Source organism: Brienomyrus brachyistius, chromosome 21, assembly GCF_023856365.1.
Source record: "Brienomyrus brachyistius isolate T26 chromosome 21, BBRACH_0.4, whole genome shotgun sequence".
NCBI classification, from domain to species: Eukaryota; Metazoa; Chordata; class Actinopteri; order Osteoglossiformes; family Mormyridae; genus Brienomyrus; species Brienomyrus brachyistius.
The window spans coordinates 17,774,067-17,799,018 of NC_064553.1; the positions used below are offsets into that span (position 1 = coordinate 17,774,067).

At 44.8% G+C, this 24,952-nt stretch overlaps 1 protein-coding gene across 1 annotated transcript; it reads left to right on the top strand.

The window, feature by feature from the left end:
* The first annotated feature begins 13,833 nt into the window (after nt 1-13,833).
* LOC125716762 (leucine-rich repeat-containing protein 52-like) lies at nt 13,834-24,952 on the top strand. The gene is made up of 2 exons (XM_048989436.1): nt 13,834-15,080; nt 24,647-24,952. Exons 1-2 carry the CDS (start codon nt 14,435-14,437, stop codon nt 24,946-24,948), a joined length of 948 nt encoding a protein of 315 aa, XP_048845393.1. The 5' UTR covers nt 13,834-14,434; the 3' UTR covers nt 24,949-24,952.

Genomic DNA, 24,952 nt, shown 5'->3' on the forward strand with positions numbered 1-24,952 from the left:
TGTTGACACATGAAGAGAATGAAATTTATGACTCAGGTCCAGCAACATGTAATAGAAAGTTACGGAGCAACATTGTTACAAAAATAATAGCAGTAGAGGCACAACAGAGGATTGAAGTAAAGGGGCATTGAGGTCAGCCAGTCACTGAGGTAGTGAATTTGTGAGTTTCGCAGCCTCTGGGAAGAAGCTGTCTCTAAGCCTTGATGTTCTGGCTTTGATGATTCACAGCCTTCTGCCTGAGGCGATGGGGGGAAACAGTCCATATGCATGGTGGGTGGGGTCCTTGATAAGCAGGACACCCTGCTTCTGCGTTTGTTGATGTAAATTTCCGCAGAAGACGGCCTCCCTGCAGCGCTCTCCTGTCAGCTGCAGAGCACCTAAGTTTTAGCCAGGCTAACAGGCTGGCCCGCTTGCCAGTCGTCTGCGTCTGTGCATGTTGCTTCCTCCTTCCCTTCAGCCGGTGTGCTTCCCTCCTCCAGCCCACTGTCCTCAGGAGCCCCAGTCTGCCCTGTGCTGCTTTGAACTCCGGTTTGATTGCTATGTTGCAATCCATGAGGTGAAGAAGTTCCATAAAACTATACTTTACCGCATATTTTCCCCGCTGCGCGCCGCTATCTTTGTACCACTGTCCTCCACTTTAAACCAATTCATGAAGTTTAAACAAATAACCTTTGCTTTGCACCACTTTTCTGTTATCAATGTCATTAAATATGAATGCCTACATATGCCACATACTGAACTGAAATGACTGCAATGGGCTGGCCCCCCATCCGGGGTTGTTCCCTGCCTCATGCCCATTGCTTCCGGGATAGGCTCCGGATCCCCCGTAACCCAGTAGGATAAGCGGTTTGGAAAATGGATGGATGGATGAATTGAAATGACAAGCTGCTGGCAAAGTGTCAACACTGTCAGTTGGTTTAAGAATCGGTGGTGCTGTAATCCTCTACCCAGACAGCAAAATGTATCTGGCCCAGACACAGCCGGATGTTTTCTCTGGCCCAGATTTAGGACACGGATCCAGCTCTGTGTTTTTTGGCATGACGGATCATATCCAGCATGGACTCACTTTCCGGTTCCGGCCCAGCAGTGGGTGAGCACGGGCTGGATCTGACATATATGTTAACTCCTGGGTTGGATCCGATACGGATCCATGTCACCTTCAATTCAACTCCAGGCCGGATCCATATCACATCGGAGTTCAACTCCGGTCCGGTATGTTCATGTTACCTCTAGTTCAGCTCTGGGCCGTATCTGCATCCTCCTTATTTGATAAATGCACTGTAATTCTAACGTATTATAAATTATTAAGCTGTAATTACTTTGTGCAATTATTAGTTATGTTTAGATTCAAATTACAGTTTATATACATATTTCTCTACTTTGAATTAACCACTGTTGTGTTTAATCAGACAAACTACAGGATGTCTGAACTGTGATACACAAACACAATTACCTGACAAATGATAACAATTGGTGGTTCTGAAAAACAGTTCTCTGAAACCATGTAGCAATTTGTCCCTGATATTCCTATACATTTCATAATTCTGGCAGAGCAAACTTCAGTGTGGGAATCCCCCTCCTCTCAATAAATTTAATCCGGGGGGGTCACAAACATGTTTCCAAAGACAAAATAGTTTCCAGAACATTAGAAATGTTATATATGAAACACAAAATAACATCTGAATCCTTGTGGCTACAGTGAAGAGACTGTCGGGTCCAATTTCTTAGCTGTGTAAGGAAATAAGACAAATGAGAATGTTTTTACTGATACAGTAGGTGCGCTACAAATATTGTTAAAAGAACAAGTGCACAAAATTCACTATGTTAATGGCTTAAACTAATAACAAACCGAATGCCAGCCTGCAAAGTAATTATAAATCACAAACATTAATAGTACACAGCACAGGACTACAAAATAGCAAAAAAGTAAGAAAAAACATCAAAATAGAAAGCCAGGAAAAGTTATGGAAACTTTGGGTGCTTCATTGGAATTTGGTGCAATTTATTTTGGTGGGATAATCTTTCTGCATTGAGTGTATCCCTGAAAAAAGGGGGGAAATTACATAAGCGGCAGCAAAAGTGAAGCACAATCCATCAAGCAAGGGAAGCAGGGCAAAGGTGCAAAAGCACAATCCGATCATGTGTAATTCTGCGTTTACATCGAATTTCAGCAACAGCTTGAGGCCTTGGTCCACCTCCCCATTCAGATACAAGACTGAACCATTAAAGAGCATATGAGTCAGTCTCGTTGTCTGGAACATTGTGTGCTGTTTGGCTATTCCTGGTGATGTCTACTGAATCCAAAGACCCCATTCATTGTAATCTGTTACTTAAAGGAATTCCCATAGTTTCACCAATATTATTGCAGTGGAATTTCACTGTTTTGGGATGCTCTGATCTTTCGTTTTACATGTCCCTGTATACCAGCCATGTAAAAAGCATATGTTAGCATGTTATTATTTTAGTATAATTTGTAGACAGTTGGTGTGCTGTAACAAACAGAGTTCTGCACACAAACGTGAGAGGAAACCAGCTTTTATTAAGCACCTCAGGCAACCAAGGAGGCTCAGGGACAGGATACCAGACCTGAAATCATGAGGCGGAGTCATCGTTGAGGTTCACAGGATCCAAGGAGTTAGGAGCCATGGGTCAGTCCTGAAATGCAGACCTCATTGTGTGGAGGGAGGGGCAGAAGGGGAGCGGCTCGGGGTTGACAGGCAGATGGGGCAGGGCCTGCAGGGCAATTTGGAGCTAGACAGAGGACAAAGGTAAGAATGCTCAGCACATCTCATACGGAATTCGACAATACCTCACCTCGATCCCAGGATCACACTAGGTTCAAATGGTATTGTGATAATTGCAAACAGCGATGACTTCACATTCTCACAGGGGGATGTGACTTGTGGATTTTATAAATTAACAAAATCTTAAGCGTAAGCTGTACCTTAAATAAATCTCTTAAGTATAATTATGCCATATGTACTGTAGCCTTACATGCTTGCCACTTATAAATGGTAGTAACTCATTAAGAAGAAAACTGCAGTATAACTTTACAAAGTGTTACAACCTAATTAACAACCTGCTTATAAACCATTCATAATCCCTTTATGGGGGCAGCCTTATTGTAAAGTGGCACCCTTTTACCTAATTAAGTTCTTTGCGCATCATTAATATGGGTGTAAACAGAAAGGAACTAAACATTTGGATGCAATATGCTTAGTTTATTATTATTCCTGAGCCAACTTGAAAAAAATATGAAAAAAATAGATTGTAATCTTGCAATGCGAGTCTAGTGTCATTTAGAAATGACAATGGAAAAAATACCATTTGCAAATGTATGCACAATGAATGTTTGCAAAATCAGGGAATTCCATCAGTGACTGATAGGCTAGCGAGGTATTGGGATAGCTGGAATCTGACGTACAGCAATTACAAAAATTATAAATAGACAGCATGATAGAAAGAAAAATATCTTATAATTATGTTTAGCTTGATGGTTTCTTGTATCTTTCAGTCAATCTTCAAACTGCTCCATTTCAGACAAGATGGCTAAGGAGAAGCTAATGTCATGTGGCATCCTGCCACAGGGGCCTCACTCCCTATTCATGCAGCATAACCGTTGATCGTAGCAACAAGCGGCACTGGCTCCTCCCTAACATGTCCCAGTGATGTGAAGATGTGAAGCTGTGCAGCTACAAGACACAAATTGAGTGACAATTCTTATTGACATTAAGAAGTAAAAAGGAAACATTTTTTTCTTAAATATCACAATAAACAAAAGACTAATTATTATGACTAAATGTGATTTTTTTTTTGGCAGAGATTTTCATGACCTTTGTTACTGTAATAGGTTTTACAGTAAAAAAGGATTGTATCAGTGCAAGGAACTGGTCCAGTGCCAGTTCGCTCCAGTATAAAGTGGAACTGAAAGTCCTGGTGGACACTTAGCAGAGAGGGTTAGGGAATCTGTGAGGTACAGGGGTGCATACAGGGTGTGCTGAAGAGACCAGGGCTGGAATTCACAGTTAGAATTATGTTAGGATTCATCCATTTCACACCAGGGACAGAAGAATTGCTCAGGTCAGGCACAGGTCTGGTGGAGGTTTGGCAGAGAGAAGCTGAAGGTAAGGGAGACACAGGCTTGGGGACAGATGGTGGGGGAACTGTGGTGAGTTACAGTGTGCTCTCTTTGCCCTCTCTGGATCACCAGGCAGTGCCTACACCAGGCAACATTTCATTGGTCGTCAAAGCTGAGAATGTTTGCAAACATTTATATGTGCGCAATTAGGCAAATATTGGCGCATGTAATTCACAAAAAGATACAAAACAAAAAAAAAATCATTTGTCGTCTTAGTTCTGTGGCTTGGGACTCAGGAGGTTGCTGGTTCAAATCCCTGGGTTGGCTGAGTGATGTCACCACTGGGCCCTTGAGCAAGGCCCTTAACCCCAATTGCTCCAGGGGCTGGCTGACCCTAGCTTATGTTAACCCAGCTAAGTGAGAAAACCTTGGAGGAACTCCACAAAGTAGGATTTGTCATTAGAAAGCTAACTTAAGCCAAATGTAAGGACTATCCAATAGGAACCTCACTTACCTTTCCTCATACTGGACATGTCTTATGTTTGGCTTAAATTTTCCAGCTAACCAGGAAATTCTGCTTTGTGGAACACCCCCTGAAGTCGAATTAAAAAGTTATGGGTTCAACTTTTTAATAACAAATAAGTAACATTACGTCAGATACTGCCATGCTGCGCTGAATCACTCTAAAAGGGATTTTGTGAGCTTGATTTAATATTTTAAAGTTTATTGTGTGCACAGTTTATTATATTGTGTGCACAACGAAGAAAAAAATTGTACAATAATCAATAAAGGGGAAAATCTCTATTTTGGATTGGATTGGATTGGATTGGATTGGAAAAGCCCTTTATTGCTGATGCAATATACCATGGCACCAGTCACAAGTACCGGTGAAGAGCAGGCCATCAACCGACCTTACATATACACAGACATCACAGTAGGGGGAAGACCGGTCGGGAGACAGGGGAAGTGAGAAGAATAGAAACAGGATAACATGGTGGGAGAGGAGGAGAATAAAAAAACACCCCCCAGATTGCACTCCAGTAGGGAGTACATTGTGGGAACCGAAAAAAACACCTCAGCAACATAAGCACATGGGCACTACACCTTACATAAAAATGACACGACTTGCAACGGGTAGGGGAAAGGGGGTGTGGAGGTGACCCAGCAGAGACAGACAGCCATCCGGTCCTGCTGCCATAGAGGCGCTGGTCACAGACAGACAGATATTTACAATTAATGTTGCAATTTGCAGGGATCATCAACATTGTGCAGTGACAAACATGTCCATGGCAAGACTTCTCTGTGTCCTTGTTAAAAAACACTGTGTAGGTTACATTTTTAAACACCATGTCCGTGGCAACGATTGCATTTCGATCACAGTGTCCATCAGTATGTGCCGTGGTGCTGACCGCTGGAGATATGAAAGCCGCTTTCTGCTGCAAACCGAAAAGGCGGCCTGATTACACAGTTGTAGGCAGTGATATCACTGACCTTTAACTTACAGGTCATAGTATTACTGCTGCATAACTTCTGCCCAAATCAAGTATTTTTTGCTTCCAGTGCAGTGATAAGAGGATTTGAAGTAGGTGTTTGTGTCTGTATTTTGTTTATTTTTGTTTCACCCTCATGCAGCTTATCCAGTAATGTCCTCACCATTTTTACGCATTACCGGTTACTGATGAGTGAGTACATTCTCACTGGGTCCTGTCCCCCTCCCAGCATGTCCTTCTAACAGCCCGAAGGTGCTGCCTGGCTAGCTTTTGGCAGCGTTGCTTTGGGTGACTTTTACTGTCCGCATCCCCCACTTGCGACTCTCCCTCCTCGCCTCCGGCCTCACGAAGCAGGTTCCCCCCATCCTGAATCAGCACTTCCCGGTGCTGCTGCCGCAGGCCCAGCAGAGACTCGGCCACTGGAGTTAATTATACTCCCACCTGCTTCACTGCAGAACAGCCTGTCTGCACTAGAACACGACTGACTTAAAACCCAACTTTCCACACATAGCGGGTATATATATATATATATAGTGCTGTTATGCCAGCAGTAGCGATGCGCAACTACAAGGCTGCAGACCGTCAGATCTCAGAATAAATGCAGTGTAATTATAATTGTCAGTTCAGCTAAATTTGCAGGAAAATGAATGACGAAACAACCAGCAGGGGGCGCCCGTGGCCATAAGCCCAACTCGAGCAAAAAGGAGCACGCCAGCTTTAAAAACAAACTGCTTATTTATGAAAATGCTTTTAACAACAATTTTCACCTTTTTTGCTAAACTATGTTTGCTCAGAGGTACACCTGCAGTGCAGATCTTAGTCCCGCAGCTTTCTGGTTACAAGTCAGTGCCTCCCTGCAGTGATTACCCTGTGGTTCAGTCCCCATGGCTGGCAGAGTCATGTCACAATTGGACCCTTAAGCGTGGCCCTTAACCCCAACTGCTCCAGGAACTGTCTGACCCTGCTTTTTCAGACTGCTTTGTGTCACTGTTAAATAAATGTTAATAGATAAAATTAATTCAAGCAGGACCTGCATTCTGGCATAGCCCTGTTATGTTACTGTGTTCAGTCGTCTTAGAATCAGAGCATCTTTTAGAGCAAAAAAAATCTTCTGCGAGCATGTGAGCTGCTTCTACAACCGAATCTGACAACATTTGCATAACAAATCACCCGATGACAGATTTAACAGGGAGTAAAAGATAGTACCTTCCACGGATGAGTCAAACGGCATGGTCCTGTCTATCAGCGAGTGATCTCTCTACATCTTCTCTCACACAACAACCTGCCAATCAGGGCCTAACCAAAGCAGCCAATCGGATTACAGGTCCCTCCCATTGGTGTCTCCTCAGATTTTTTTAACAGTCACTACCACCATTTGTGTCAAGGAGGTCATTTAAATGGGTGCAGATCACCTTAAATCATTCATTTGGACACAGCATCCCATTCTTCTGTTTTATGTAATTAAGTGCATGACTTTGACCTGCCATTTGAGGCATGGTTAATAATCATGAAGCTATAATCAGTATATCAACTTTACTTCACACCAGGGAACGTTTGTGTCCAATCTGTCAGCCACATTTGCTGCTGGTCACCAAGGAAACTCAAATTTGACAGAATTGTTACTATTTCTTTCCTACTCTCCCCTATGAAGATCTCGACCTGGGTGTGGTGGAGAAGCTTGTACGCTTTGGTGACCCACAGAGCAGCGTCACCTGGAGCGCGAGCTCCTGATAGGACCTCCCACAGTCCAGATAAACTGCAATCCAACCAAGACCCTTAATGAAAGGTATCAAAAATAACAAGCGTGCCCTGCCCAGAAGAGGGTCACCAGGACCCCATCTTGGAGTGAGGCCTGGTGTTGATGTTTGCTGCCCCCTGGTGGCCAGGTGAAGCCATGTTGTGGGCTCACCACGCCCTCAATATGAAGGGTGGGGATCAAATGCGGTGCTACCTGGGCAGCAGAAATGATTGGGCATGACCCAGATGGACTAGAACTTTGTAAGGAACACTAGCTTTGGGAAAATGGTGTGCAAGGTATTGACAGTGAACTCTGTACTCCTTTTTCAATGCTCACATGGAGCATAGAGTCCTTCACTGGGAAGACCGGAATGGAGAAGACGCAATATGGACCCGGACGACTGAGACGAGCAGTCAGAGTTTGCTGGGTGCATCTGCACAAGATCGATGTGGTGGTTCACACTTCCGGAAAAACGTATCGGGTAGCATTGAGTGTGAATGTCCCATGTTGACGGCCTTGCAGTCTTACAGCTGGTGTGGCCAAAAAGCAGTGGGTGCCTGTGATGGGAGTAACCTGGGGACCCACTTGTGGTGAAGGAAGCTGCCAGGATGAAGATGGAGGCCAGCAGGACGGAGCAGCTGTAAGGTACAGTCAGGCCAGGAAGGCTGCAGCGAAGTCAACTGCAACGATGAAGAGGGAGGCCTGCAGGACAGAGCAGCTGGAAGGTACAGCCAGGTCAGGAAGGCTGCAGCAAAGTCAACTGCAAAGACAAAAACTCATACATGTAAGGAATTTGGAGAAGACATAGAGAGAGACTACTGGGTGGCTGCAAAGATGTTTTGGAAAACAACTGGACGTCTCAGGTCCACTTTTTACTCTTTACTCAGGTGGATATATCCTTTCTACAGGGGATAATGCTGCAGGAATGGGCAGCATTCGATTGCCATTGACTTCTCTCTATAATTTGCACAATATAAAAGGCCATGTTAATGCCATAATAAAAAGTTATACTAAAACGTATGCCTCTAATTTCTATTATTTCACTATATATAATTCAGGTGTTTATGATCTATACATTTTTATATATTTTTCCAACACACTCAGCCTTCTTTTGTTAATATGCACACAGTAATGGTCCTGGCTGCTGCATTCTGCAGTGTCTGTGTCTGGCACCGAGCCACCTACAGTAATCACCTCTTGCCTTATAAAGGTACTTGGAATAATGTCACATTTTTTCCCTTTTTCCCACAGAAGTGATGAGTTGCTATGTACAAAGTTTTCTTCACCTTAAGTCTTAATTGAGAAAACTGTGTTCTGCATTCTGCAATTAACATCATTCAGAGTCAATTACAGTTTTTCTTGATTGCTTTGTGGCATTTCTCAAATCACAATTAACATTTACAAAATATCAAGTGTGGTCTCCACACAATAATGTCACATCTGCACTGCAGAACATGATTTCTCATTGTTTCACGCAAATTTCCAGATATTTCAGTACATATATGCGAATGGTTTGTACAATTGCCATAATTCGACATAATTTTCAGTTTCTTTAGTTTAGTTGGCCAAAATTGATTATGCAGTTTCCCACTGTAATAATTTTACACACAGAAATATATTTTTATGTGGTCGTTGTGTTAGCCACCCCATGCAAAACAATTAACCAAGCTTTCAAAGTGATTTAAAAACATATTCCATAAATTGCAGTGATACGGCATTGTTGTGTTTTGGTCGCCACGTTACATTTTGTTGTTCTCGTATTGTCATTTTGCTGATTTCGTGTTATACAGAGCTGTGTGACTTTTTTGTTAGCTATTGTAGTGTGTCATGAGATCTGAAGAAGTTACATTTGCATGTGAGTGCTTTCTGTTGTCAGTGAACTTTACATACTGTAATGTAGAGCCTTGCAATGTTTAAACCGGTGTCTTTGACATGAATAAGTATCAATTTGCTAAAGAAAAATGATCAGTCTGTCACAATGAGAAAATGGGAACTGACTCTCATGGACAAAACGATCCAGATTGTACTTTTCACTTTGGTGGCGCCCGCTAATTCATTGGTGGAATTATTTGCTTTTGAAACACGTGTTCATTGTTATGAGTAAGTTACAGGCCTTTGCAGCTAAACCATAGTGTTGTGCTACATGCATGAACTGTTTTGAGAAATGCTCCTATAGCTGTATGAATGCTAAGCATGTGCCAAGAAATGTGCCAAAGCAAATGAGAAAAACTGTAAAATGGGGGTGGGGGAGGCAAATTGATTTTAGGGGACCCCACCCTTTTGCTCTGCTACTGTGTCACATATCTCTGCTCTCCCCAGAAAAAGCCTCAGCCTGGATACCTGAGAGGAAATTCCACCCCAATGGTCTAGACTATAGGATTCAGCAAAAACCATTTGGATTCCAGCCTGACTGTGGATCAATGGACCAGTTCTTTTGGAAAAATGATAACAACGATGTTTCCGTTTTTTCCCCCTTCTTCGAGATACCTTCGAAGGGCCGAGTTAATGAAGAATCTGTGCATACAAAACCCTCGACCTAGCAGCTGGTCTGACAACAACAAAACGCACAAAACCAGACAGGAAGCAGTTACTCTATGGCAATGTTTCCCAACCCGGACCTCTGGGACCCGCAGACGGTTCACATTTTTGCTGCCTTCCAGCACCTTAGGGAGCAAAAATGTCTCTCTCTCTGGATCCCCGAGGGCTGGGTTGGGAAAAACACTGCTCTATGGTAACCCCGCCCACCAAAAAAAAAGTGGAAAATTGAGTGGAAAAGGTCTATATGTCTACGTTTCAAGTTAACAGCAATTACTCAGCAGAAAGAAGATCTTTTTAAACCGATACAGGTGACGCACTTTTAGGGAAAATGAATAAATGAAAGAGTAACAGGAGCTGCAGAAGACCACAGTTGATTCTCTTGTGACGGCTCTGGCGAGGAAATGATGCCGTCGTGTTATGAGTACCTGTGCTAATGAGAACTTCAGGTGAGGTTTTCTGACCTCTACCGCTGTTCTCATGTGAGGTGCCCATGATTGTAAACCGTTAAGACAATTCCCAGAACATAGTATATTTCATTGTTTAAAAAATTAGCCTGCAGAAATTCATACTTATCATCTTTGCAAATATAGCTAACATTGAGCACGCAGGTACTTGATTTTAAAAGATATCAAATTCTACACTTTGAAGTATGTCTACAAGAATTGTGAGTTGATATCTAAATATTTTAAGATATAGTTACCATATTGGCAACTTATATCGCAGTAAATTACCTTCTTACATGCAGTGAACACCACAGCCACAGCATGAGACTCAGCGGGCTAACCCTATTTGCCTGTGATTGCTGGTTTGAGCCCAGCTTCAGCAGAATGGTCATGTCTGTGGGCCCTTCAGCAAGGCCCTTAACCCCCAGCTCCACGGATGCAGATACAGGCGGCTGCTCTTTGCAGACAGGGTAGGCAGAGTCAAAGATTCCCCATAGGGATCAATAAAGTATTATCATTTAATTCAATCAAAAATTGGCCTCAAAACTGATACCACTGCTGGGCCCTTGACCACGGAAAGCAAGATTGTGTAAATGAAAATAAAATTTCCCCATGGGGAGGAATAAAGTACACTATTCTATTCAGTAGATTTCTCTGTGCTCTAATAGGTCAAAATGTCAGCAGAATTAGATGATTTTACTGAACTAAGGATTAAATATTTATGGATTATGATCTGCCTAAGTACATGGTGATATAGTTAAAACTCTGTCCTCAGCTGCTTCTTCCTCCGGTCGCACGTCATATTCATATGAAGATTATGCAGCTGCCACCAACTGAGGTGAAAACCTTGCTCAAGCAAGCAACACCTACAGATCAGGAACATCCCTGCACTTAACTTCCAAACAAACAGCTCAGCGTAAATAAGCTAAAGGTCAGCACCAAAAACAGCATCTGACAAAGAAATGAAGCAAAGAACTCTGGACACTGCGAGTGATACAGTAAATCACAGGAGCACATTTGACACCCAAAGAAAAAATCACAGCAAAGCAGATCATGATCCTATGTAAATGAAACACCGGGTAATTTAACGTTGCGAAGAAAAAAAGTCTACATATTGTGTATAACCCATGTGCAACCCATGTGTCTTGTACAGCCTTACATTTTATAGCATATTCACTTTGAACAAAATGACTGCATTATAACCCGGGTTTTGTTCCTCAATGTACAGTACAAACAACTTAATATAACCCCAATTGTACAACAATGTTCCTCAGAGTCTTTACTGTACCTTAAATTAGACTAAAAAGTACATTTAGGGCCTACCTACCGGTCGGGAATAACCACTGAGGGTACAGGCCCAGTGACAAGTAATTGTACCCGCAAAAGGTATGAAGTGGTCCCTTTTTTCTGACAGTGTATGTCGGCTATAAACGAGCAAAGTTCTGACGCGTTCGGTTTCTTGTTCTTGCAGACAGGTGACACTGACATTAAAAAGTAACACCGTCTACCTCCACAACAGCTGTAGAGCCACTACAGGCTGCAAAAGAAGAACGTGGACAGCATCCAAAAGGTAAAGTTATACTAATGAGCCAGCATAGCCCTATTTACTCTGCATGTGGCCAGTTAAAGTTAACATCCTAATCAGACTTTTATCTGGGAACCATATCGGATCATGTTGGCAGGGATCACATAGCCATTAGGTTATCTCAAATAGATTATTTACCATGTTTAATTAATGGTAATAAGACATAAAAATGGACAAGGACGCACTGGCGTCTCCAGGGGATTCAGAGAAAATGAAGAGCATATTTCCTTAAAAAACAATAATTATGGCTATAATGTGTTGGTCTTCATATGTTTATCCAAAGTTTTGAAAGAATATCTTCAAATCTTTAGAAACAAAAAACAATTCAGACTCTTGCGTTCCCCTAATTTTATTTTTTTTGCAAACATTCTGCCCTCTTTCCTTAATATGCATACAGTATAACGGCTGTATTCTGCAGTTTCCCAGTCTGATATTAAACAGCTTGATAAATTCCTCATCTAAGGTAAGAGTCATATCGACTTATTTTCCTGTTTCCACCGATGTTACGAATGAAAATGTGCAAAGCTTCCTGCACATCAAGGCTTACTTCAATTACTAACTTTCAGTTACTGAAATACTTTCAGAATTATAAGTTGCTGGGCTATTAGGCTACTAGTAGTACGTGGAACACCACAGACACGATGAAAACGTTGCCTAACTTTGAGGTCACACTGGTAACATTTTCATGCTACAAACAGAAAGTATATTAGGTAATATGGAGCAAAAAGCAACAAGTTACCATGCGTTGTGTTCGCCTGTACAAACTATTGGTGCAAATTTTGCCCATTAAAGCACCAGGCTGTTGGCAAAATGTACCAAGGCGGACCCCCCACCCCGGCTGATTTTTTGTTGCCAGCCCACCCCTTTAACGCACTAACTTTAAGCAAGCCACCCACATCTTTGGACCCACCGAGCCTGCACACACACACAAAAAAAACCGTTACGACTCATGTATATACTTTCAATTATGAGGATTACTAGGGGTACCCGGGGCCCCGATCCAGAGTCAGGGGGGTGGTGCCAAACAGACCCTTCTTCCCACCCCCAGGCTCGCCACTGCAACTACAGCAGCAGTTGCAACGCTGTTTAGCTGAAGCCTTCGCAGAGCGACCAGACACTCAAGGGAGCTGAATCGTCACCTGGATATAATGAAATCCTCTAACTACAAAAAGCGCTGTTCCCACTGTGAGGTTCCTGCATTCTCTCAGCAAACTGTCCCAAACTGGGCACATGACTATCCCCGCTGCATTTTGTAGGTGGACAGGATTTATACCGTGATAGGGGAAACAGGCGCATTGTACACTGTAGCAGTCATATCTGTTACACAATGAAATGATTCACGACGTTTTTTTTCCATATTTAGGCTTTCATCCGTAGTGACGATTCCTTATGTAGGAACAACGCGCGTGAAAATTGAACAGATTTCTTGAATCGAAAGTATTTGTCCTGGCGGTACTTATCAGCCCCCGTGAAAACACTATACAGTAAAGAGGCTGTATATTTAATGAAACGAGGTATTTAATAGTGGGTCCGGTACCAGTAACGTGTTTTGACTGACGGGAGACAGTGTCTGAAGCAGTGAGAGGAACACTGATAAGCCTCAGTAAGTCCGGTGCTGAGACACCGTGCCAGGCGGTAGGATTAATACCCTATTTAGGGAAGACAGAAGAAGGTTCTGTGTTTTTTTTTATTTATTTTTAAAAGGCGAGCTGTATATGACCAGGCTATTCCTTTACATTTGTTAGTAAATTTCGCACATCTAGGTTATTTATTGTGGGCGTGCATCACATTTGAGGTGTTATAAACAGTCTATACCTGGTTACGTCACAGCTGTAGATATCCCGCTTGGGTGACAGCGACTGTCTGGATTGTACTGGCATGTCCCACTCCACCAACTCTCTCTCTCTCTCTCTCTCTCTCTCTCCACACACTCACACACTCACACACACACACACACACACACACACACACACACACACACACAGCGAGAAAGAGAGAGAGAGAGAGAGAGGGGGGCATCTCTCCCTGCCGATCCACACAGCTGCGTTGGGAGTAGGCAGACCGGTCAACAGAAGCTGTAATAAACAAGCACGCACATATAAATGTTCTCGCACTTGAAATGCAAGACAGCTAATTTCGGAGTCACAGTTATCGCACTCTAACAGAAATCGGGAGATGGACGGACGTGTAAGAATAACAGCGACAGTATCTGAGGAAATAAGTAGATTATTTCTTTTTTAAGCGAACAGAAAAGCAAAACAGTTTTCGCAGTGATGACAAAGAATAAATAATTTAAGTCTTCTTGAGAAGAGACAGGAGCTATGGCATTTCGGAAGGCACTACATTTGACTTGCTATTCAGATATCTTCGGAAATAAAAGAGGACTTCGGTGTGTGCGTTACTGCGATCGGGCGGTAAGGCACACAGTTTGACAGTCATAATTCTCTCTCCACAGGACAAAGACAGTCATAGTCTGCACATCAAGCAATACAGATCAATGAGGAATGCGGGAGTGATTTGTGGTCCTATCCAGACGGAGTTAATGAAGCCCTCGGCGGTAGCATGCGTCTCCACGATCCCAGCGCGCAGTCCTTGCGGCTTGTCTTTCTGCTGATCTTTGTGATGGGGGTGGCACCCTCCCCGGTTCTCACCGCGGGCTGCCCGGACAGATGCGTGTGCGACGAACAGCTCGTGGTCCAGTGCTCCGGGCAACACCTGACTGAGTTTCCCCTCAGCCTACCGCTAGCCACCCGCCAGCTCATCATCTCCAACAATCTCATTAGGGAGCTTCCAGCGCTGGAGCTCAACTACTTGTCCGACTTAGTGTACCTGGACTGCAGCAACAACTCCCTCACCGAGATCTTAGAATCCACCTTTGGGAACCTCCGGAAGCTTGCATTCCTAGACCTGTCCTTTAACGCGCTGACGGTGGTAGACGACAGGACTTTCAGTGCGTTGGTCGGCCTGGTGATGCTGAGGTTGACGGACAACCCTGGTCTGTCGGAGGTTCACCCGGAAGCCTTCGCGGAGAACACGGGGCTGCAGGTGGTGGACATCAGCAGGAACAACCTGACCCTCCTGAACATCACCTCCTACATCACCATGCCTGCCCTTCGCACCCTGGGCCTGAGCGGCAACCCGTGGAGCTGCGACTGCGATAACGAAGACCTCTGCCTTTGGATGCAACTCGAGCCATTCAGGTTTCAAGGTGAGAAAAAGGTCCCCTCCGCTCCCATCCCCACTCCTTTCGGCATGGCCTCTCAAACTTTTCGAAATAGCAAGAATGACCTCCAAAATTACATTTCACTAAACCCGTTAAAATCCTCCAGCAAATCGCACGCATGTCACGCTCGGTAAACGTAAGTGTTTTTGCAGTGAAGTGCAGTGATTGTTTTAAAACAAACCCTTTAAGGTGAAGTTGTTCGTGTGTTCACGAGGACAAGAGACTGAACATCAGTGTTTAAGAGATCGTTGCCAAGAATAATTTTGAGTCAGTAAAAACTTGATCTATCTTGTTCCTGCTGTAGGACAGAGGGGTCATACAGATCTATATTTGCAGTGCCAAAGTGAATAGTTGTGCTTAAAATAATTGCCACATAAGTGTTCAAGGGAACTAATTTGCATGCTTTGTTTCAGACTTTATTAGGATCAGTACACCCGTGTTTATTATAAACGCGTCAGATTAGATAAGCCTATTTGTTTTTCCTTATTTTCAAGTGTGTATTCATATAATTTAGGAATTGGTATAGGACACCCCAACATAAACACGTAATTTAAAATATTATTAGTTGTCCAAGCATTGTTAGCTGCAGGATCCCAATTATTATTATTATTATTATTATTATTATTATTATTATTATTAATTTTTTATTATTATTGTCGGTGGTGGTGGTAGTGGTAGCAGTAGGCCTAAAAGTAGTAGTAGTACTCCAGACTCGTGCTTTTTTCCTCGAGATAAGACATTATTGATCCCAGGGTCAAATCTCTTGTATTCGTTACCCACAACTTTAGTGGGTAGCGGTGGTATCTGTGCTAGAAAAAGTGGCACGGTGCACTGTGGTAAAATATAGAGAGATGCACGTGTTTTTCGTGGTTTATGTAGCGCTACGCGGAATCGTTTTAATTAACGTTCCAATACGGACGCGGCCGAAGTGATTTTCCGAAGCGCCGTTGTCGGAACATGCATGAGGACCGTTCGAAACAAATCACTCAGTAAACGATATAAATCCGTCTCCATCGGTAAATTGTGGTAAATTTGGCTACTGAGTTATGACCTTATTTCAACGTTTACTCTTAAAACAGCTGGAAGTGGGTTAACATAAAGAGCTCTGCTGTTACACGCTGGTGATTATCCCGCCGCACAAACAAATAAATCACTTTGTATGAATGTGTTTACCAAGCAGCTAAATTATCCATCCATCCGTATACATCTTTCAACAGCTTATCCAGTTCATGCTCACAAGGAGCAAATTAGCGTAAGTGAGGTAAGAGTCAGCCCAGTAACGGTTTTATTTTTCTTTATTCCTATCTTATCTATCTATTATCTGTCTATTCCTATCTTATCTTATCTATTATATCTGAACATGCTATACTATGCTATGCTATACTGTATTTTGTTACGTCATAGTAGGAACTTCCATAACAAATAATAAGAATAGATTACATTTATATAGCGCCTTTCATAAACCCAAGGTCACTTTGTAAGGATGAGGAGAAAAAAAAGATAAACATCTAAGTAGTTCAGGAAGGTCTTTCAGTCGGATTTAAAAGCAGAGAATGTGGAGCGGTCAAGGAGAGAACATTCTAGAGTTTTGGGCCCTGGCATGAAGGACCAGCCACAGTGACACTGACAGGCAGCCTTGAGGAGCTCGGCCAAGCGCGGGAATGACGGTTAGAAGGGAGGGTGTGACATTGCCTGACATTCAGGGGTGACGGCGTTTGCCCGCTGGCTGCTGAGCGCATAAGGAGGGGTTATGGGGGGGTCAGCTTGGTATGCGCAGATGGGCAGGAGCAGGACGGCCGGCGAGGCAGTCACTGAATCAGGAAGAAGGGAGCCACTTCGCGGAATTAGAGCGTGTGAGTCACGCCGCTGTGGTCTACGTGAGTCAAAGCCCAGTAGGCTAAGGGGGGGTTACTGTGGTGTGCATTAACTGGGGGATCTTCCTCCCCAGCCCCATCTACCTCCTAACCCCCAAGTAGACCTCAACAGGCTATTGGGATACACCTCCCCTGCTCACCCAGGTGTGTGCGGGTGTCATGGGGTCCAGGCAGGTTTGCACACACCATCTCAGTCCGATTAGCCCTGCCCCCATGGGGTCTGCCTCCTGTGGGGAGGGGGGGAGTGGGGTTAAAAACATAGCATTGTAGCAGGTTTGGGGCAGCGCTGGAGGACGGGCCAATCCACTGGACACAGGAAATGACATTCCTTTGTAGGGAAGTAGAGCCGCCATCAACCGCCCTGACTCGACGGCACCAAAACTCAAATTCCTTACAGTCAGGGAACTAAGATCATGATTATGTAATGGAGAGTTTACACACCCTGATTTGCACAGACCCACCTTCTGGAAAGTTCTGAGTAACACAAAGGTCTTTGTTATGGTTTCACACAGGGTGGTGTTTTGTTGCTTTGGTGTGATGGTCCTGGAGGAAATGTACGCATCCGCATTGCGCAGTTTTGGATCAGGGTTTCGGAGACCCTGGCTTCCTTCTGTGCGTTACACGCTGCCGGGGGGGTGTAACTCGGGGCATTTAATCTGCCCCGCCTCTCCACGCTGGGCAGGCAGGAAGCCATGTGCCCGGTCACAGCTGATGTGGAATCTGACAGGCCGTATTGAGTTACAGGGAGCGTTACAGGTATTACGAGAAAATGTTTTGGCACATTTGTTTCTTGGTTATTGTTTATTAATGACTTTTTCGGTCTGCTTGTTCGCCTGAAGCTGGAGGGTTACTGCTGTATAGCACTCACACTGTAGCTCTTCAACATTGCATGTTCATCACATGAAAGATGGTCCCGTTTCAGGAATATTTCGCTTCAGGAACCGGGTCAAGTCATGAAAGCTAAAGGTGGGCCAGAATTTTCTGGAATGGTGCAAAACACTTTGGCCGTCTTCCTTCAAGAATTAAATAATGAAAAATAAGCCTGCGACTGGCTGACATCTGCCCAGTGCTGGGGAGGGCCAAGCTTATCATTGGGCGTTCCAGGTCGGAAGGTCAGGATGTTCCGGAACCTTCTCATTACGTGATGCTCACAGCCGCTGTCACTTTTTCGGCAGACCTCCCAGGAAACGGGGACAGTGACACAGCTTTCGTTCCAGACACCCGAGCACATGGGCCAGTGGCTGTGTGAGTGGAGTGACCCGCTGGGCACAGTGCGGGGCAGGAGGGCTGCCAAGGCCGGGGGGGCGGGGGGGGTGGGGGGGTGGGCCTCGCACACCGGTTCACCTTAAAAATTCATAGGACTGGAAACTCTGAGGGCGCCAGGGCCTAGCAAGCAGACGAAAAAGGATCAACACATTGTGCCGGTGATCAGGTTACCTGTTAGATAACCCCACCGCGACAGGCGACGTGCTCCCCGCTGTTTGTTTATCAGCTGCATGCTTCCCCTGGTGTGACACTTCCGGGTGCCGCTGTCGATCCTGCCTGGAAGGGGAGCGGCCCGGAGCTGGCCGGTGACCGTGCCTTCATGGGCCTGGGGGTTCATACCGAAGCAGACCCAGTCAGGCATTCATTTATACGGCACAATACACATGAGCAGCAGAACTAACATTAAGCTAACTATCCTTTATTTTTAATGACCAAGACTGCTCTCTGTTTTAATGTCATTTACCTTTGGATGGACAGATGGACAGACAGATAGATAGATAAAGCTTCGCTAAGTTCACTGTAGTGTTATATCCAGGCAGATCCTGCATATTTGTGTCCACCTTCATTTCTGGACCCAGGGGACGGGTGGGGGTGGGGGGGGGGGCAGCGCCTCTGCACTCCTGACCTCAGCCATGGCACCCTGCCTTCATCACGGGCCACGTCCACCCCCAACCCCTCCCCTAGCACAGAGGATTAGCATATGCAATTACACAATTCGGGAAGAGAGGGCGGGGGGGCGTTAAAAATAGCAGCGTTTACAGTACAGCTGAGCCTATGCATTTGAAGAAAGCCGATGAGATGTTCTGCCTGGGGGGGCAAGCAATGCTCTGGAGAGCTGAAGAGAGGCAGGGAGCTGAGTGTGGGTGAGGAGACAGAGGTAGGTGGCTGGGTAGAGCCAGTCTATTCTCTACCTGGGGGGGGAGGTGAAAGCCTGTAGGCTGTGTTAGTGCGAGCAGCATGCGGCCGGCCCAGAAGCAGAGGCACCCTCAGGCCTAATTTCGGGACGGCCAAATTAGACACTCCTGTGATGAGCTGCGGCGTTTCAGGCGGTCGATGGGATGGCCATGACCGCAGGCTAGTATCCGAAAGTAAGGCCGAGGGCTCAGAGTGGCCAGGTCTCGCCGGTCGAGACCGTCTGACACGGATGGATGGTCTGTCAGGTGAGATAAAGCCACCCGATGGCACCAAGAGTGCAGTGACGCGTCAGGCCACAAATGGCGCCCCCCACAGCCAGACCTGAGAAACAGTAGATTGCTGGCTTTCAGAAACAATCCCTCAGAAATTCCAGTGTCCTGGAGAGAGATTTATTTTTACATATTAAAAAGGATGAGCAATAGAATATCAGCTGGAAAGGACACAATCATTTGGAGATTCCAGCATCCAGGACAGAGATCTAACTTTCCATATTCAAAAGGATGAGGCGCAGTGATATGACAGCAGGATGTCAGATGGAGAAAATGAAGAAGAGACCAGAAAAGATTTGCTTTGATGTGTAACACTGGATAGCTGTAGTGATTTATTTATTGACACTAAATGTCACACGTTTTAAAACTAAAATCTAAATAATTCTTGCCTGCAGGATTCAGGTGAGACTTTGCCCTTTCGGTCTGCAGGCTGTCTGATTGCGTTTCTTGTCCAGCTTCTTGGTGTCCTAAGCGCACAAGAAACCCACAATGCTAATGGGCAGAAAAAGAGGGTTACAACAGATTTGGATTGACAAAAATAGAAGCATACACCGCCCTTTGCCACGACGAGTGTGTGTGTGTGTGTGAGTGTGCGTGTGGGTCGTCTCTCTTCTCCCTGATGAGGGCTCTGATGTGCTGGGTAGCTCTTCAGAGTAACGTTTAGAAAAGAAAAAAAAAACACTCCATTGGCCACAGGAGCTCTGTGAAGCTGTCGGGAGAGTCGGATTTAAAGGGACGGAGCCCGAATCCAAGCTCTATTCCCCCTCTTTGGGAGAATGACATCTTTTAAATGAATAATTCTTTTAAAAAATGAGGTATTTGCGGAATGAGTATGTGTGACGTATTTATGTAAATGAAGAGGATGGCAAACACAGTGGATAATTTCAATGTCTGGACCGTGCCAAGCGGTGATAGAGACGGGGGGGTCATGCTGCATTCTAGGTGCCCTGCCTTGTGCCAGTGCCCCTCTGGTTGGTCATTTGAAGGTCCTGCTCTGCTCCAGGGGGTTTTACGTGGTACCCACCCTCCCCCGACATTGCTTTAATGACACGGCCAGCCTGCGATGCCACATTAGTACTGGGCACTTTTAATAATAACATTGGGGATGGAGCACTTGTGGGTAAAACCCCCAGGCAGCAGCTGGGTGGGGGTGGGTATGAAGATGTTGACTTCTTGCACAAATCCCCCGGGTTGCTGCCAGCCACCGACGGCACGTGCCCGCAGAGACAAAGCAGAGATCTGGCTGCCGGCTACGTCCATCCTCTGCAAGAGAAACGGCCCCATTAATCTCTCCAACTCAGATGCCTTAGATCCGTGAGTGAAGGCGGTGGCCATTTGCCCAATGGGGGGGGGGGGCTTTAAAAGAGTAAAGGGAGGCCACATACATGTGCACACCTGTCGAGACGTGCCCTGTTGTATGCACGTTTCCCCAGTGAGAGGTAGCAGAGGTACATCATGCAGTAAGATGGTTCTGGAACTTCACGCATCACTGGCCCACGTGACCTAGCACTGCCTAGGCGAAGGGGGATTTACAGAGCTTGCAGTACCAGATTGTAGCCACTGTGGCGCAGTAGTTAAGGATCTCACCTTCACTCATAGCCTGTATCCAGCAGACAGACAGCAGCTCTGAGACAGAAAAGCATGGTGTAAGAATGACTGTCCGCTCACAAACAGCTTGATCGGCTGCTGTCAGTCACATTATGCACTAAATTAAAACGACAGACTTGTGATTCCCTTTTATTCTGCCTAGTTATTATTGTCAAGGAGAAACAGCAACTTTTTAATACTTAAGCACAGGGTCACCGGTAATGGGCAGATGCTGTAAGCATATTTATCATGGCGTTGAGCAGAGCTTTCAGTTAGCGTAACTGCATTGTGAATTAAAATGTGCACATTCCATTCTTCCATGTGACGGATTACTTTCCATTTTCCATGTTTAATTTGTAATCTTTAAATATACATCCCTCCCTGTATGAGTGTGACAAGCCATTCTCTTCATAATTGCTTTTTCAAATGCTGCCGGCTTCTTAGGGGTTCTCCGCCCTCTTGCACCCAAGACGGTTTGGTGCCTGTCGATTCCTGATATTTGGATTGCACCCCTTTAACCCCGGGTTGGCGCCTGTCGGTTCCTGCCGGTTTGGCCGCTAGGTTGGCCCCTACGACGGTATCCTCACTTTATGATTATATGGAGACCCGTGTCATGCTGATTCTGGCAGAGATGAACATATGTCTGTGTCTGTGTCCGTCGCTGCTACGAGCCACTGGAGATCAATAGGCCCATTCAGTCTGGAAATACACAGATTAAAACGATGACTTTGTTTTATCTACCTATAAAAGCTGGAGATTTTGAAAGCCTTCCACACGAACCTAGTGGAAGCTGTGTGTTTATTTGCTAAAAGGTGCCTCTGTGGCTAAGAATAGGAAGGACAGCGATTTGCCAGTTTGTGTTTATCTCAGGAGGTGCTTATTCACTCATTGATAGCTTATGCAGGCGCGCTGTCGTCATCCAGGTCAGTCGGCATGGAGCCTGGGGGGGGGGGGGGCGCCAGTCCATCACCAAGCGCACACACTCACGCGTGCACACACACAGATTGTGTATCTGTATTACCATTTACCATCACCATTATTATCAGTAAATTATCTGACTCTCCATTAATATCTGTGGGTGAAGCTCTAATCCCACCATGATGACCCTAACCCTACCAGCCCAAACCATAAGTAACCAAACAAAATCCAACACTTTTGGCATTTCCAGTTTTTTGATTGCAGTCACAAATTTTTACAAAATTGAGTTTCCCCACAACTTCAAAAAAATAGGTTCTATCATGTTGTGGGGACATTTGTAATACATACGTGACCCCCCCCCCCCCCCCCCCCCACACACACACACACACACACACACACACAAAGAAATGCCAAGCGCTAACACACATGGTCACGATAACTACTCGAACAATGCTTCTGATTTATAGTCAAAATAAATATCTCTTTTAAGCTGATTTTTGATGTTGTGTCTGAAACAAAGAAAAGTATTTGTGGTCTCAGCAGAGGTCACAGTCACAGAGGACTCAACTAGTTGGTTGAAACAAAATCTTGGATTTGTACTCTCTGGACCTGAAATCTCCACCTCTGGGTCTCAGTTACTCTTTTCATGACCGACTGCCACTCACAGTGCAGCCATTTCATTGGTAATGTTATATCTGACCACATCCAGAGTGCTTTAGACTCACACAAGCACACTGACTCCCTCTTATGAGAGACGGACTCATTCCTTGAGTACTTCTCATAAAGATGGATCGATTTCACATTCCTTTCAATGTTATAATCTATAATTGGTCCTGGAGCCCACATTTTTCCATTAATAATGATAATTCTTAATACATGCACATCATGTTTAATTTGTAAATCAGAAGGTGCTGGAACGCGAAGGGCATATGAGAGCAAAGGGGTACCGAGGCGGCCGCAGGTCCCGGAAGGCGTACAGAACACGGTGCAGAAATCATGCTGTGTATTTTTAAGAATAAATCTAAACTTTTAAACAATGTGAAATTCTGTTAATATTGGTCTATAAATAAAAATACTTATTATGTTATTGTTTTTGTGTGTTTAACATAAGATCTGCCAGATCCATGCAAATAGGTGCCAGAACACAGTCAGTCAAAAACAGAGAGGTACAGGAATGCATTCTGGCAGGATCCAGCACAAGTTAACCAATGTATTCATGTAATAATACACATGACCTTATACAACAATAATAAAGTTACATTTCTGGCCAGTGAATCAGGGGATTTTAAAGTTATTATCTATGTGTTGGGCGGGGGGGCGCAGAGCGTATGCTTTGCATGCATGAAGTGCTGGGCTCAGTCTGGAGCATCTCCACTTTGGCAGGAGACTCACATGCACCCTGAATGTTTGGGAGGGGCAGTGTGCCTGTGATCAGAAAGTTACTGGTTCTAATCCAAGGCATACCAGTGTGATTTCAACACTGGGCCCCTGAGCAGGACCTGCACCCCCCCCCCCCCATTACAGATGCTTTCTCTAAAAAAAAATGTTGCTTTAGATAAAAGCATCTGTAGAATAAAGGAAAGGTTTTATATGAGAGATTAGGAGTAGAGACCTTTGCTAAAACCTAGATATACATTAGCCCTGAAATTCCTTAAAGTAACACTGCTTCTGAGGATATTTAGCAGACTATTAGTAATGACTGGATCCTTGGGGTATCTGTGTGCTTAAAGGGTTCAAGCCTCCAAATGACATAATATCGTAGGCAATGATATGACTATGAATGATATATTTTTACATGTACAGCTTAACGCACGTAAGCGTCACACCTGAGTTCTCCGGTACTTTAGACCCACCCACTCTGGCTGGGCTCCGCTCTGTTCTAATAATAACATGAGCTCATTTACTGCATGCATGTAAGTGCCTAGTTACACTTACCTCATTCTGATGCGTTGTGTGTTCCGCCATGCTGAGCAATTGTTACCTTCGCTGGCATTCTTGTTTATCTCTCGCACCCCTTTGGACGTTCCTGCGCTCTGGGTTTGGTGCCCTCCTCCGAGTTGCCTATGACCCACTGCTTGTCTCTTGACCATGTTATTCAGTGTTTACCCTGTTTGGCTAGGATTTAGACTCGTTGTCCACATATGGACTATAGCTGTTTTTGGGAAAATAAGTCTGTCACCTCCAGAGGTAGAGATTTCAGGTTCAGGGAGTAAAACTCCAGAGCAAGATTTAGTTTCAATCAACCAGTTGAGTACTCTAACTGTGACTCTTTATACTCAAGTGATTGTGAAACAACATCTTGGTTTTGACTTTTACTCTCCGCACCTGCTCACTTCCTGGATAGATCTTCTCTCATCATTGTGTGATACACAGTGATACAGTGTATGTAACATGTATCATGTTATATATGCTGAAATATCAATTTTCCCCATTACATGACAGCAATAAAAGTCATATTTAATAGGATTATTACAAGATGATAGCAGAGATCTTTTTCATGCTGAATTAGATTTTATTACTTCATCAGCATTAAATCGAGAACTAGGCTCAGCTGGTAAGCTGTATTTTTGCTGTTCATTCTTCTTTCCACATTGTCAGCCTTTGATCTGCATTTCCTTCTGTAATGTCATTCCTAGCGTCTGCATTTGAATGTTGCCATTTCCAGGCACCCTCGTGTTGCCGCATCGGCCTGATGGGGGGCCTTTCTCTCTGTGCTTTGCAGACCAGGGTGTGACTCTATGCCAAAGCCCCCAGGACATGGTGGGGCTGCGACTGGCAGATGTGGGCTACCAGCTGCGTGAAGACTGCCACCCGGGGCTCGACTACTGGGACTACGTGTTCCTCGCCGCCGTGGGCATCGCCATCTTCTCAGCTGGCACCATCTCCGCCTGGGTCATGGGAGTGTTGATGGTGCTCTATGAGCGTTACTTCGAGAAGAAGGACGACGAAGAAGAGGATGAAGCGGAAGACTTTGGGGGAGGTGGCTCTCGAAATGGGGACATCAAGCCCGGCAAGAACGTTTGACAGC